The sequence below is a fragment of the Hyla sarda genome, chromosome 6, assembly GCF_029499605.1.
Source record: "Hyla sarda isolate aHylSar1 chromosome 6, aHylSar1.hap1, whole genome shotgun sequence".
Classification (NCBI taxonomy): domain Eukaryota; kingdom Metazoa; phylum Chordata; class Amphibia; order Anura; family Hylidae; genus Hyla; species Hyla sarda.
Window position 1 is genome coordinate 209,187,809 of NC_079194.1, and position 16,386 is coordinate 209,204,194.

Sequence of the window (16,386 nt, forward strand, 5' to 3'; positions counted from 1 at the left end):
AGTAATGTTGACTCTTCGGGTTAATGTCGTCCATCATTACTTGAAATTTAAATGATGATCTTCTGCTTAGCTTTCTTCATGAGTTTTCTAGTTGAACTGGATTGGCTTGGAAACTATCTTTAAATGTGGAGAAATGTAGAGATTCTATGGTAGATTTTATGCTATCCCAGACTCCCAGCGTCCGAGATCATAGCTGGATTGTGGAGTAGAGCAAAATATCTAACAAGAAAATAAATAGCACTGCCTAGAGGTACTGAACTAAGCCCTATTCACATCTGTGTTGTAGACTTAAAATTATAGAAGCCATGATAGAACCCCAGTGTAAGTTAGCGGTGTCTGTCGGACAGCAGAAGCTACAATGTTTTTGTGAATAAAGCTTAATGTGTAATTTGTAAGTCCACAAATTGGACACTTTCTATAAAAGTTTAAAATGCAGTCCAATCTGTGGACATCATATTATAGAGCATCAGGAGCTGTGCAGATTGATGCATAGGTGTGTTGACAAAGATTCATTGTACAAGCATTTTTTTCATGTAAAGTGCAGTTTGCATATAGAGATAACATATCAATCAGAGTAGGACCGCCCACTGGACTCCTAATCCCAGAATGAGCAGGCATACAAGAAAAATTCTGCTAAACGTTATCCCACAAAAACATAGATCAACCTACCCAGTTTATTCTGTTGTAAAACATGGTAAGTGCAGATTCGACTGCATTTTCAATATGACTGGTTAATTTTACGATTCATGTTTAATAGGCTTGGTTTGTCACATTTGTAACTCTTTAATGTTTTCTACATTACGAATATCTTTTTTTTTCTCTTAAATGTCTAGGTAAGCATTTCGAGGATGACTCTTCTGAACAGCCCTTTATGTAAAGTAGATGATAGTTGCTCGAGATTTCTTTCTGTGATCACATAAAAATTGAACAGTGGCATTCTCTGTACCTGATTTGAATGTATGTTTATTGTATGACCAGCCATGTGGCTAGTTATTCATAGTACTGTATATGGCTAGGAGGAGCTTTCCCATGCAATATCTGTTGGTCACCAAGAGTTTATGAAGCTGAATCCATGTTGACCAGTTGTTTCTGATATAAAATTTAGCTATTCTTTTGAGTCTACCCTTTTTAAGAGAAATGTCATAAAGTTGACGTATACTGGCAGCACAGATAATGGGATATCGACATATACTGGCAGTACGGTGGTGCTCAATGGTTCGCACTGTTGTCATGCAGTGCTGGGGTCCTAGGTTCAAGTTCCTGCATGGAGTTTGTATATTCTCCCCTTGTTTATGTGGGTTTCCTCCGTGTACTTCTGTTACCCCTCACACTCTAAAACATTCATTTCAACGGCCTGAATGGAGTCACCTAGTGACTCTGTTGGGAGCGTATGTGCTATTCTAAGGACATTCAAATGGAGAATGCAGTCTGCTTAAAATAGTACAAATGAAATGAATGGCACCTGCTACTCTCCATTACAGTATACATCAAAATCCTGTTTTCATCAGGATGCCAACTGATAAATCTAACGAGAATCGAAATGCAGTATGAATGGAGCCTTAGTAGGTTTTCTTTGACATGGGCCCTGTTGTATATGTGGCAAATTAGATTGTGACAGGTAACAAGGTATGGTGATGTCCTCTGTACAGTGCTGCACAGTATGGGCTTGTTGCGTTATTACTACATGAATAGATAATATCTAATAGAGAACGGTATATAATGTAAGCACTTGAATCATTTTAAAGAGCTGAAACATTTTATAATACATACAAATTGTGTCATAAGAGCTGAAAAACAAGGTGTGATGTGTCTGACTCATGTGTCTTTCACGTCTTCAAAAGTCGAAATGTCCATATTTCTGAGACTCCACCTTTTCCCATCTACTCTGTTTCCTCCTCTCAGATCTCAATTCTCTTTCAAAAACCACCTGCAGATTCACTTGCTAAATGAGCTGCCATCCACTGTGTGATGTCCTTTGTGTACATAGTACATGCAAGCCAGCTTTTATGTACTGACACCTAACAATTACATGATTAACTTTGACTTGTTACTGCTTTGTCCCTCCTTTTATACATTGAAGTACGTTTTGATCTGTGATTGTGTGTAACACATATTTCTTTGAACTCGACAATGATTAAAATGATAATGAAATTAACACTTAAAGTGCATCTCTCTATTTCTCTACGCAGACTATTAGTCAGCAGGTATTGAAGCATGGAATGGTGTGTGGCAAGTCACTACAGTAGCCTGACGGGATATCATCCAGGCACAGCAATTCCTGCCTACAACCCTCGATAAGCTGCACATGTTTTTAGGAGGAGGGAGCTGCCTCTCTTACCTTGCCCCAGCTGTAGACTTCTCACGGCGGATGCAGGCTTACAATGTGAATCAGACAGACTCGCCACAGCAGCCTGGGGAGACAAGAAACTTTGGTCTGTCTTTTGTGCTGTGAAATCTGGGAATTAAAGGGAAAGTGAGGAAGGCAGACTGGACAAAAATGCCATCCAAAGGAAAGTATCTAATCAAGGACAATGAGGACTGGATGATAACACATTCACTTTACGAAAAGTACCAGTGCATAAGCCAGCACTATCCGCTGCTGCTTATTTTACTGTTTGTGGTGGGGACAGCCTGCGTGACTCTGATTGTCATCTTCTTCACAACCAACGCTGTGAGTAAACTTTCCTTCACTTCTCTGACTTCTTTAACCTCATGGCAGCAAATCTGAGACTTAAAGGAGCATTAGACTTGAAGCACAAAGCATTTTAAAGTCTAGTTTATATAAAAAAAAAAAAAAGCTGCTAATATAATTTACGTGTTTGCATGCGAAGAGTTATTCTAGTGCAATATCATGATAGGGAAACACTAAGCACCCACCGATAATAGTTACCGGGATGGCTGAATGGTGTATGCAAACCTAGTTTTAATGTGCGCAGAAGTTTTTTTTTTAAATATTTTGCTTCTCCTTGAGCAGATCAGGTCTGTAGATAGGAATAGTTTTGTCCTTTGTGCAAAGCAATATGGCTTGAGAGATAGGCTGTTGCTGCAGGTCAATAGAAAACTCTAGTTTAGCTGGCTGCATCACTCCTAAAAGCATAATGTTACTCAAAAGACTGCTGTGTGTAGACTCGAAGGCCAGGGCTACACCACAACTTTGTTGCACTGTGACATTGCATCTAATGATTCCCAGTGGGGATGTGTTGTGACATATTGCTACTGTGAGATAACAGTCACACGACATTGCCAGAATTTGCGTCAGTGTAAATCGCATGCAATTGCAACCTGGATATTTGTATTTATTTTTTAACAACTAAATCTGGATTTCTATGACCCATGTTGCGATATATAACCCTAGCCATATAAACTACTTTATTTTTTTATTGACCAGTGATGTCACACCATCTGCCATGATGCCATAATAAAGTATTCTTCACTACATACAATTTTTTTTGTATATATTTTTACAGTGGTCAATCAAGTTTAATTTGTTCCAGGATGGCCATTGTATGTTGAGACCGTAACTCTCTGTGGATTAAAGAAAAATAAGTAGATAACTAATACAGATAAACAAGTCCTTACATATAACAGTAAGAAAGAGCTGCTGGGAGCTGTAAATCACTGTCTATGTAGAGGACAGGAGCTTCTTCAGGGTCCTATACAGTGGGGTAATTTACAAATAGTGGTGTGATTTCTTAACCGAAGTAGAGTACAATAGTCGCGGTAATAGTTGTGGACGTGCGCCGAATTTATCAAACGGCACATGGACTTTGATAAATTTCGCTGATGCAACTTTTTAAAAAGTCACAGATTATGTACGAACGTGCGACTTTTGTGTAAATAGTCGCATACACCCTTACTCAAAAGATGCACAGAAAATATAGGGCAAGGCTGACTTCACTTGAGAAACCATTTCTGGGATTTTGAAATATTCTGCAAACAATCGCCCTTAGTTAATCCGTGACCACTGCACAAAGTGCTCTAAATGGGTAAAAATCATGGTAACTTTTCGGAACTTTCTAAAGCAATAGTTGCACAAAAAGTCGCACAGGCCCAGTGTCCCAAAAAAGTAATGAGCCACCCTTACCTAGTGTCCAAAGGAGCAGCAAACCATGGCACAGGTAAAGAGGAGTACAGAACATGTAGTACCTCCCTGGACTGTAGGGAGGCGCTTCCAGACACCAAGCCAGTAGATGCACTTTAGTAATACTGATGTTTTACCAGTGAATGCCCATTCTGATTGGTCAGTTCTTTCATCCATTGAGACATTTCGCAGATCTGGACTGTCTGTAGCATTATATTTTGAGTATGGTTTCAAGTTACAATGGTCTAAAATTACCATTGTATGTTGAAAATATTGTAACCTAAAGCCATTATAAGTTGAGGGACTACTGTATAGGAACAGTTAAAACTACACTGGGCCAACCTTTCCAACTTAGGTCTCTTGTTATGTTATTGAGCCCTAGTAGCTGGAAGGTTTGCAGGAGATAGATCCAGTATGTCTCCATTTTTCATAGGTAACTCAATCCTGTTGGAGATATTTGGAGGTACCTGATCTACTGGAGGTCTCTTGCATGATTTTCACACTGATGTTTTGAGACCCCTTGTAATTTAAATCCCCTACAGATGTTGGAGCAATGTTTGTTCACTCGCAAATGCAGTGTGGTCCAACATACTACTGATGACAGTTATACTCTATTACATATATGATATAGTGACAGAGACAATTGGAAAAATTGGAAAGAACTACACAATTTCCTCCTTTTCTCTAATGAACCTCTTCACATGTACAATAGTTGTAAAGGGCCTTATTCCATCTAATACTTGTTACTATTTCATGGGGTTGTTGTATGAGACTAGAAAAATGGATATGGTTTCTCTAAAAAAAAAAACAAAAAAAAAAACCGCTCTGCTTTTTGGCTGTATCTGTAACTGCAGCCTGGTCACTGGAATTCTCTGGGCTGTTTAACTCCTTCAGGACATCAGGTTTTTTCATTTTTGCACTTTTGTTTTTTCCACCTCACCTTCTAAAAATCATAATGCTGTTAATTTTCCACCTACAGACCAATATGAAAATTTTTGGTAAAAATTACACCTTATTTTTATTCTGTAGGTTCATACGATTAAAATGATACTTTATTTTGTTTAACTTCTTTTAAAAAATTAAAACTTTTTGTACAAAAATTATCCTGTTTAAAAATGTCCTCTTCCGACCCCTATAACTTTTTTATTCCTCTGTATACAGGGCTAGACGAGGGCTAATTTTCTGCACCGTGATCTCTAGTTGTTATCGGTACAATTTGTTTTGATGGGACTTTTTGATCGCTTTTTATAAATTTTTTGAGGGTAAACAAAGTAACCAAAAAATGTGATTTTGGACTTTGGTATTTTTTTTTTTTTTTTTTTACATCTATGCCATTGACCTTGCGGTTTAATTAACATTATATTTTTATACTTCGGACATTTATGCATGGGGCGATTCCACTTATGTTTATGTTTATTTTTCTTTACATACTTTTTTTTTTTTTTAAATAGGAAAAGGGACGTGATTATAACTTTTTTTTTATTACTTTTTTTTACACTATTTTACAGTCCCCTTAGGGGACTATTACATATAATCCTTGGATTGTCTACACTGTTCAATGCTATGCCATAGTGTTATCAGTGCTCGATTGCTCCAGGTTGCTGAGGCTTCCTGGAGCATTGAGTCACTGATCGGAAGGCAAGGAGGCAGGTAAGGGCCCTCCTGCCATCCCCTCAGCTGACTGGGACACTGCATTTTCACTGCGGTGGTCCCGATCAGCATCTTTGATTGCGGCATCTAAGGGCTTAATGCCAGATATCACCACGATCGGTGATGTCTGGCATTAGCCTCAGCTCTTGAGCCCACGTTATAGAAGGGGACTGGGATAAGGGCGTACAGGTACGCCCTTCGTCTTTAAGGGGTTAAAGAAGATGTCCAGCAAAACAAAACGTATTCTGATTGGTCAGTTCTTCCAGGCATTGACACATTTCGCAGATCTGGATTATCTGTAGCATTGTATGTGTCTGATCGTGGAGGTTCGACCTCTGGGACCGCTTGGCCCCAACTCTTTTTCGGGAAATTATGTTTCGCACCCAGCACAACAACTGGTCGAGACACGCCCCCTCAATTCATCTCTATGGGAGAGGTGGAGACACAGCGTTCATTGGCCTCCGCCACTCCCTTAGAGATAAATGGAGGGGACATATTTCAACCAGCTGATTTACAGGGTACGAAACTAGGGATCGACCGATTATCGGTATGGCCGATATTATCGGCCGATAATCACGATTTTGGGCATTATCGGTATCGGCAATTATCTTGCCGATAAGCCGATAATGCCCCGCCCCCCGCACCGCCCCCACGCACCGCGACCGCCACCCCCTCGACCCGCCGCACCGCACCGCCGACCCACCGCACCCCCCCACCGTGATGCTAGGCGGTATACCGGTATGGATTTTTTCCCATACCGCTTTACCGGTCGAGCCCCTCCCCCACCTTCCCAGTCAATAAAAAAATTAAACTTACCCGTAATGGGGGTGGTCCGGGCCATCCATCCATCGTTCCTGTAGCGTCCGGGGGCGTTCCGGGTGGAGGGTGGTCCAGTCCGGGCTGTCCTTCTTCTCCCACGGTCTTCTTCTCCACTCCGGGCAGGCTCCGGCCTAGTACGCTGCATAGACGCCGCTACGCCGTGACGTCAGGTGCGTCGCTGCGCATGGGCGTCACTGCGCAGCGGCGTCTATGCAGCGTACTAGGCCGGAGCCTTCCCGGAGTGGAGAAGATGACCGCCGGAGAAGGACAGCCCGGACCAGACCACCCTCCACCCGGAACGCCCCCGGACGCTACAGGAACGATGGATGGATGGCCCGGACCACCCTGACAGGTAGGGGAGAGAAGCGGGTGGTGGCGGCGGCGGCCTATGGCCCCGCAAAAGCCACTGCAGATCAATGATTTAAAGCGCCCGCTTTAAATCAATGATCTGCACCGGTGTCGCAGGGGGTTAAATAGCCGATAACTTATACCGGAATATCGGTATAAGTTATCGGCTATCGGCCCTAACCTGCACCGATTATCGGTATCGGCCCTAAAAAAACGATATCGGTCGATCCCTATACGAAACTTTAGCAGAGTAGAGCTGTGGTCCCGTGCGGGAGGTCCCAGCGGTTGAAACCCATCTGGGATCAGACACTTATCTCCATCCGCAGGATAATTATTATTTTTTTTTCACAGGGCATCTTCTTTTACTCTGTCTTTAGAATGTGCAAAAATTGTCAAAAAAATTGTGCAAAGGTGGTGAAGTTGACAGAGTCAGTAGAGCATAACTATTGTAAGTTTTCTGGAAGTTCAGGAAGAAGAAGGCATGGGCTTATACATCGTATCATTACAATAGGGGAACAGCAAACTTTGCTACATTAGAGCTACAGTGAAGAGCAATGCCATTAGACCGCAGGTTTGCTGATTAATTTTTTGCCAACTGACTGTCATTTATTGCCCCCATAGGAAGCTGTAGTAGAGCTGCACGAATTCCCATTTGTTGCCTTGCAGGCACAGCCACATGTAAAATGAGCAGTTCAGATGCAGGGCAGTTTCCCTGCAGATAACAGCTGACTGTGTTGGCATTTTTGGAGTGACTTAGCATAATTACTGTTGTAAAAGAGTTTATAAATCCAGCTTCTTTATTTTTGTTCCGAGGTAACAATCCTAGAAGTGTAAAAATGAACACACACATTCTGCAACTGTTCTCAAACTAATATGGTAATTGAGATTTTCTCTTCTGTCCTCACTTTATTACAGCATGCATCTCATTTAAAGAAGCACTCTAGGTTTTGTGTTTGTTTTCCCCATAAATTGAACATTCACTATCGCTAGTCCTACAGCGCCATCTGTTTCCATTTATATTTGCTGGGATCAGGATATATAGCCATTATACACCTCCTTAGTGCTGTGCTTACATTTTGCATCTCTCTTCTTTTCAGGATCCAAGTGTCTGTAGGCTTTATCTTTCTTCTTCTCCTGCTTTCTAAAACCCTTTACTGTTTACCTATTGCCCAACAAATTCAGTTTAAACTAACCATGACATACAAAGCTATCCAAAATCTGTCCCCGCCCCCCCCCCATTACATCTTTGACCTTACCTGATCCATCAATTTAGCCCCTCACCTAATCTTCATTCTTCTTAAGAACTCCGGCTGCACTCTTCCCTCATCTGCACTTCCAAGACTTCCCTTGCACTTCCCCCATACACCCACCATCAAGACCTTCAAAAACAACCTAAAAACCCATATTTTCAAGACAGCCTACGACCGACAATAACCAACTGTTCCCTGATGACCAGCTATCTCGCCCACTTACTGTTTCTATCCCCTTACCCATGTAGATTGTAAGCCCCCATGGGCAGGGTCCTCTCTCCCTTATCAGTCTGTCATTTACTGTTCCACCATCCTGTATTCTACCCCTTATAATATGTACAGCCCTCTGAAACCAAGGGTGCTCTAAAAATAAATAATAATAACCTCTACATTATTATCTGATAATTGCCGATTCTGCACTATAGAATTATAAAAAATTAAAGCTTTACTGTCCTTAAAAAACATGTTAATCAGACATGTTAAAGGGGTACTCGGGGGGAAAACATATTTTTTAAATCAACTGGTGCCAGAAGGTTAAACAGATTTGTAAATTACTTCTATTTAAGAAGCTTAATCCTTCCAGTACTTATCAGCTGCTGTATGCTCCAGAGGAAGTTGTATTTCTTTCTGTAGATCTTTACAGTCTGACCACAGTGCTCTCCTCTGACACCTCTGTCCATGTCCGGTACTGTCCAGAGCAGGAGAGGTTTGCTATAGGGATTTGCTTGTACTCTGGACAGTTCCTAACATGGACAGAGGTGTCAGCAGAGAGCACTGTGGTCAGGCTGATAAGAATAATTCAACTTCCTCTGTAGTATACGGCAGCTGATAAGTACTGGAAGAATTAAGTCATTTACAAATCTGTTTAACTTTCTGGCATCAGTTGAAAAAAACCAAACTTGTTTTCCACTGGAATACACCTTTAAAAGGTATTGATCGCACTGAGTCTCAATCTGATAAGTTTTGTGCAAAGTTCTAAATCTCCACACAGTTCTATTTGTACACCTGAGCAGCACCTCACATGAAAAGTGCGCACAGGGATTTTGTTCAATTCCTTTGAGGCTTGGATTCCATTGAGGTTTTTTGTCCACCAGCAAAAACGCCAGAAAAACTGTCACAGCTTTTTCCTGCGTTTTGTCTGTTTTTCTTGCTTTTTTGCTGGTGTGGTGGAAACAGGCATTTTTGTACCGTGTGGAATTTTTTTTACTGCCTTCAGTTATCACTCCATGGGTCGGATGCAGAGCGTCCAGCCCACGGAGTTTAAGGAGGTAAGGTAAGGAGTGAGATATAGCATATACATATAGAGGGTGCAGAGCATCACTAGTTACCTCCGCCGACTATTTTGTATACAGGGGTGCATAGTGTACCCATGTATATTATACAGGAGCCCAGCAAGGAAAGTGTGAACCCACGCTGCTGCTGAGCAGTTCTGGGTTAAGTCTTTGTGTGCTATCCTGTATATACAGCTGTCTATAGATGACTGTATATACAGGATACAGTAGGCACACGTCAGCAATTGGAGGCTTCCTGTTTAAGAACACGCTGCAGTATGGGTGCACTCCCCAGGGGAGAGCGCTAAAAATGTACTAACCTTTTTTTTTTTTTTTTTTTTCTCTTCTCATTTCAGATACGTGAATGCAAAAGACTACACCAGAATTGGTGGATTGCGACGATGACCAGTGTTTTTTTTTTTTAATGTCAATAAAAGGGTTAACGAGGGCTGTGGGGGAGTGTTTTTTATAATTGAATTTTCAGGCTTTGTGGTTTAAAGCCGTATTCTAAACTGAATCAATTACTAAGCTGAGGCTTAGCGTTAGCCCCAAAAACAGCTAGCGCATACCCCCAACTATTATCCCGGTACCCACCGCCACAGGGGTGCTGGGAAGAGATAGTACCAACAGGCCCAGAGCATCAAAAATAGCACTCCTGTGCCTATGCAGTAACACGTTGGCGTTATTTAGGCTGGGGAGGGCCAGTAACAATGGTCCTTGCCCACCCTTTAATGTCAGGCTGTTGCTGCTTGGTTGGTATCTGGCTGATACTGAAAATAGGGGGAACCACGCAAATTTTTTATTTATTTATGAAAAAAAAAAAAACGTATAGGAATTCCCTCTATTTTCAGTATCAGCCAGATACCAACCAAGCAGCAACAGCCTGATGTTACCAGGGTGGGCAAGGACCATTGTTAAAGGCCCTCCCCAGCCTAAATAATGCCAGCCTGTTACCGCCTAGGCCCAGGAGTGCCATATTTGAGGCTCCGGGCCGGTTGGTACCGGCTCTTCCCGACACCCATGTGGCGGTGGGTACCGGGGTAATAATTGGGGGTTAGCGCTAGCGGTTTTGGGGCTAACACTAAACCCCGGATTAGTAATGGATTCCATCTATAAGATGGCTTCCACTGCTAAGCCTGTAAATTCAATTATAAAAAACACAACACATTTTATTTAAAAAAAAAACCTCCCTCACAGCCCTCGTGAACCATTTTATTGAAATCTAAAAAACACTGGTCATCGTCGCAGTCCATTGACTCTGACATGGTCCTCTGCATTCACGTATCTGAAATGAGAAGAAAAGAAAAACACAAAAAATGGCTTAGTAAATTTTTTGCTCTCTCCCCTGTGGAGAGCGCACATAATGCAGCATGTTCCTAAACAGGGAGCCTCCAATTGTTGCTAAACCACAACTCCCATCATGGGGGGGCTGTAGTTAAACAACAACTGGAGTCTCCCTGTTTTAAAACACACTTCCAGAAAGGCTCTGTTTCCATTATGCAAAACAAATAATGAGAACAGAGTCAGGCCTGGAAGGTGTAGCTCCACCCCTAATTAAATCATCACTACGGGGCAGAGCAGTAAAGGTATCTGTCTCTCTGTGCCTGGACTACTACTACCATCATGGGACAGAGTTTGTCCCATGATGGGAGTAGTTGTAGTACCACAGCACTGAGGGATGGCACTTGCACATCCCCCGGGTGCTGGACTCTTTTGGGACTTTTAGGACTACTACTCCCATCATAAACAGACTCCATCCATGATGGGAGTTGTAGTCCAGGGGCTGAGGGGCAGGTCGCACCAGGTCATTCTTCAGAGACCTGCTACGATCCGCATATATTAAGTTAACATGCCGGTGACACATGGGGCTCCATACGCTGTCACAATTAATAATCCCTGCCGCTGGGAGATGGGAGCTCTGATTGGTGAAAAGAGGTTGGGATATGGGGGAAACAGGGATGTGGAAATCCTATCGCCCGACGCCCGGGACAAGTAGTTTTGGGTGCCGGGCAGGTGAATTTTTTTTTTATAGATTTAGCCCTGTATCGGGCAAGCAGGGACAGACTTCCCCCTTATTTTTCTTTAATGCTGGTGTGAGGCGCAGGAGCCAATGCAAGTCTGCACCTCACACCGGCGTTCAGGGTGTGTGGAGGGGGCGGCGGCCCCCAGCTGATTTCAGTAGCCGGGGGCCGCTGCTCGGAGAACCCACCCCGTGCCCCAGTCTGTCCTCCTTCACACACAGAAATCCTCCCCGTGCAGTGCAGTCTGTCCTCCTCACACATAGCAGTCCCTCCCCCCCTGCTCTGTGTTTTCCCCGTGCAGTGCGTCCTCTCTCCCCTCCCCCTGCTCTGTGTTTTCCCCATGCAAACTTGGAGCCTCCCCGTGGTAGATGAGGTCCTGGGGAGACAGAGCAGGGGGAGGGGGAGGAGCTGTGTGCGGGTAGGGGATTGAGCTGTGAACCGAGCTGTGAACCGAGCTGTGTACCAAGCTGTGTGCGGGGGATGGAGCTGTGTTCCCAGCTGTGTTCGTCCTCACTCTCCCCCTGCTTCTTGTGTAATGTAGAGCGGGGGGTGTGAAGCTCAGGTGAGGAGGCCGAGCATGCAGGCAGCGGGAAGGCTGGTTGTATATGTATGTAATGTATAATTAGGGGGGTGTATCAGCGGCGGGTGTATGTATGATGTGTGCATATGTATGGTGTGAGTGTATGTGTGTATGATGTCTGCGTGTGATGTGTGTATGATGTCTGTGTATATATGATGTGTGCATATGTATGGTGTATATGTGAGTGTATGTGTATGATGTCTGTGTGTATGATGTCTGTATATATGATGTCTGTGTATATAGGATGTGTGTATGATGTCTGTGTATATATGTTGTGTGTATAATGTCTGTGTATGATGTATGTGTGTATGTAATGTATGATGGGGGGCAGCTGCGGGTGTATGTATGATATATTCATATGTATGGTGTATATGTATGGTTTGAGTGTATGTGTGATGTGTGTATGATGTATGTGTATGGTGTCTGTGTATGTAATGTATGATGGGGGGCAGCGGCGGGTGTATGTATGATGATGTGTCTGTATGTATGATGTATATATGTAATGTATGATATAGGGGGCAGTGGCCGGTGTATGTATATGTGTATGTATGATGTGTCTGTATGTTTGATGTATGTATGTAATGTATGGTGGGGGGCAGCGGCGGGTGGACGTATGATATAGGGGGCAGTGGCTTGGTGTGTGTAAATGTGTATGTATGATATGTGTATGTATGTATGTTTTGTACAGGGGCGGACTGACAAGTGCTGCCACCAGTTGTGCTATCTAATTTTTGTATTTATTTTCAGTGGCTTCTGGCCACCCGCACTGAATTGCACCACTAGAATCCCACCCCCTTCGTACTCACCCGCCAACTGAGAGCCCCACGGATGCACACAAACACGCCCGAACCAAAACTACAACTCCCAGCATGTTGCACCATAACCTGAACTGTAGAACTATAAAGTGTAACATGCTGGGAGTTGTAGTTTTGGTTCGGGTCAGCTGCAGGGCCATAGGCTGCATCAGGGCATGCTGGGTGTTGTAGTTACTAACTGCAATTCCCAGTATTCCTTGACACAGCCATTGGCTCTGCAGCTGACACAAACCAAAACTACAACTCTCAGCATGTTACACAATAACCTTAACTGTACTACTATACAGTGCAACATGCTACAACACCCACACAAACATAGGCTGTATCAGGGCATGCTGGGAGTTGTAGTCTTGGTTCGGGTCAGCTGCAGAGCCATAGGCTGTATCAGGGCATGCTGGGTGTTGTAGTTACTAACTGCAATTCCCAGTATTCCTTGACACAGCCTATGGCTCTGCAGCTGACACGAACCAAAACTACAACTCCCAGCATGTTACACAATAACCTTAACTGTACTACTATACAGTGCAACATGCTGCAACACCCACACAACCATAGGCTGTATCAGGGCAGGGCATGCTGGGTGTTGTAGTTATCTAGTAACTAAATGCAACTTCCAGCATTTTCTGACACAAAATGCACCACATAAACTGGAGAAGCAGAACCCCCCCCCCCCCCCCCAAGTAACACAGCGGCGTTCAGTGTTTTACAATCAAAAGACTCCATATATAAGTCCCTATGAAGACTGAAAAATAGTGATTAAAATATTTTAAGAAGTGCGTATATATGTGAATAAGCTCCTTTCCTAATAAAAGTTCTGATAATAAATGGTTCCGATAAAAACTACTGATCACGGCACATAAGATTACCCTCATACATCCCTGTTTATGGAAAAATTGGAGTTATAGGGGTCAGATGGGGGGGGGGGGGGCTTGCCTCGGGTGTAAAAGGAGCTATCTACAGCTCTCCCGCCGCTAATAGCCTGGCATGCTGCGATCACCGCGGCCGCTATTAAACCATTAGATCACCGCTGTCTAAGTTGACAGCAGTGTCTAAAGGGATCTTATATCCATCCCTGGTGGTCTAGTGGGGGGATCGTGCTATTTTGGTTGAAATTATTTTTATCTACCAGGACAAGTGGATTTTCTTGAGGGACAAGTAGATTGTGTTCCACGTTAGTCCCTTGGACAAGTAGTTATTTTTTTTAATTTCCACACCCATGGGGACAGTATATGAGGACAAAAATAAGGACAGGATATGAGGTTGGAATATGAGGAGGAGATATGGGGTCAGGATTTAAAGGGGTACTCCGCCCCTAGACATCTTATCCCCTATTCAAAGGATAGGGGATAAGATGTCAGATCGCCGTGGTCCCGCTGCTGGGGTGCCCCGGGATCCCCGCTGCGGCACTGCGCTATCATTACTGCACAGAGCGAGTTCGCTCTGCACGTAATGACGGGCAATACAGGGCGGCTCCGCCCCTCGTGACGTCACGGCCCGCCCCTTTCAATACAAGTCTATGGGAGGGGGCGTGGCGGTCGTCACGCCCCCTGCCATAGACTTGTATTAAGGGGACGGGCCGTGATGTCACAAGGGGCGGAGCCATGACGTCACGCTGCTCCGTCCCCTGTATCGCCCGTCATTACGAACTCGCTCTGTGCAGCGGCGGGACCGCGGCGATCTGAGATCTTATCCCCTATCCAAAGGATAGGGGATAAGATGTCTAGGGGCGGAGTACCCCTTTAAGGACAGGATATGAGGACAAAAGCTTCCTCCTTTGTTGCTTTTCCTTCCCCACAAAGATAAGGTAGGAAAAATGGTCAGCGCTGGGTACTCAGCTAGTTCCTTATAAAACATTTTCTGAGCATCTTGTATGCATAAGGTGACAACTACAGGGTGTTACCATTTTCCTTCTCAAAATGTCCTTACTCTTTTTAACAGTCAGCTCTAATTGGACAGTGTTAAGAATGTGCCTATTTATTTATACCCAATGGCATGCCCAATAGGAATAGAGGCAGAATTAGAAGTAATGAAGACTGATGTCTTATAGGAAGCAGAAGTGGCAGGAGAGTTGACAGATCCACCTCACTTATTTGTAAACCACTTCTAATGCCAAGGGAAATAGTAAACATTACAACTGTGGGGAGATTTCAGAGAGACATCACATGGTCTTACAATCTACCTTCTTATACCAAGCATTAGTCAGTCCGTTTACATAAGTTTATATTGTGTGTGAAGATTTAATAGCAGTTTTGTAGCAACTGTAATTGTGTTTTGGCAACCATGCTCCAATGAAGGGCAGGGCTTTTACCTGGCCTAGATCTTCTTCTTTTTACAGGAGCTGTTACTCGTACTGAGCTGCTGACTATATTACCTGCCTCATGACACTGCTTTAATATTTGGCAAGTCATAGCATAAATAGTAAGCTTCTTGTGTGTGGTAGATTTCGCTACATAAATGTATCTGGTTATCTCAAATCAAAGCTATGTTCTGTAATAACCAATAACCAGGTGAGGGAAAAGGATTCTATTTTTTATTGAGCTTGTAGTAAGTTGTATAAGTCCCTGTTGCCTGACAGACCCCAAATAGCTCTCTGCCACATACAAAGACAAAAACTTTTTAAATGGCAGAATATAGGTACAGATTTTTCACTTGTGTCCAGGGGCTTCAAGTTATGTCTCTTTGTTTTTGTTTTTTTTCTGTATAAACCAAAATACAGAATATAAAATACAGAAACCTCTCCTTCATACTCTTTAGTCAGTAATGACATCACACTCCCGATCTGTGTCTTGTATCCATGCCTGAATATATAGATCACTGGTACACAGTTATCTAATGGGATATTACCAGTAGACTACTGTTATCAGTAATTGGTATATGGGGCAGCAGAAAACACATAGAAAATGTGTACCCTGCTAATGTGCCCCCCAATGGTGCACATCTCAGGTGGCGACATCCCGGGACCCAAGCTTGCTTTTTGGGAACACCTAAACAACACAATGTAACTCCAAGTCAATGACACTTCTGTGAAATCACACTGTCCACTCAGGAAGCAACACTGATTGACAATCAATTTCACATGCTGTTGTGCAAATGGAACACACAACAGGTGGAAATGATAGGCAATTAGCAAGACACCCATAATAAAGGAGTGGTTCTGCAGGTGGTGACCACAGACCACTTCTCAGTTCCTATGCTTCCTGGCTGATGTTTTGGTCACTTTTGAATGCTGGCGGTGCTTTGACTCTAGTGGTAGCATGAGACTGAGTCTACACACACAAGTGGCTCAGGTAGTGCAGCTCATCCAGGATGGCACATCAATACGAACTGTGGCAAGAAGGTTTGCTGTGACTGTCAGCATAGTGTCCAGAGCATGGAGATGCTACCAGGAGACATGGAGGAGGCCGTAGGAGAGCAACAACCAGGAGCAGGACTGCAAGGAGGAGCACTGCCAGAGCCCTACTAAATTACCTCCAGCAGGCCACAAATGTGGATGTGTCCACTCAAACGGTCAGAAACTCTTTGTACTGTTCAGGATGTTTGCCATTTGCCAG

General features: G+C 43.5%; 1 protein-coding gene across 9 annotated transcripts in view; it reads left to right on the forward strand.

Moving 5' to 3' along the window:
* The window catches only part of ADCY7 (adenylate cyclase 7), a 243,687-nt gene that overhangs the window by 121,363 nt on the left and 105,938 nt on the right, over nucleotides 1-16,386 (forward strand). For 6 of the 9 annotated variants that reach the window (XM_056526352.1, XM_056526348.1, XM_056526347.1 and 3 more), the window contains one exon: nucleotides 2,190-2,671. In XM_056526352.1, the coding sequence (XP_056382327.1) occupies nucleotides 2,498-2,671 (174 nt within the window). In that variant the 5' untranslated portion in view covers nucleotides 2,190-2,497. Of the gene's footprint in view, nucleotides 1-117; nucleotides 251-587; nucleotides 695-1,615; nucleotides 2,080-2,189; nucleotides 2,672-16,386 lie in introns of those variants that run through there. The other 3 variants (XM_056526349.1, XM_056526351.1, XM_056526354.1) reach the window with 3 other exon arrangements.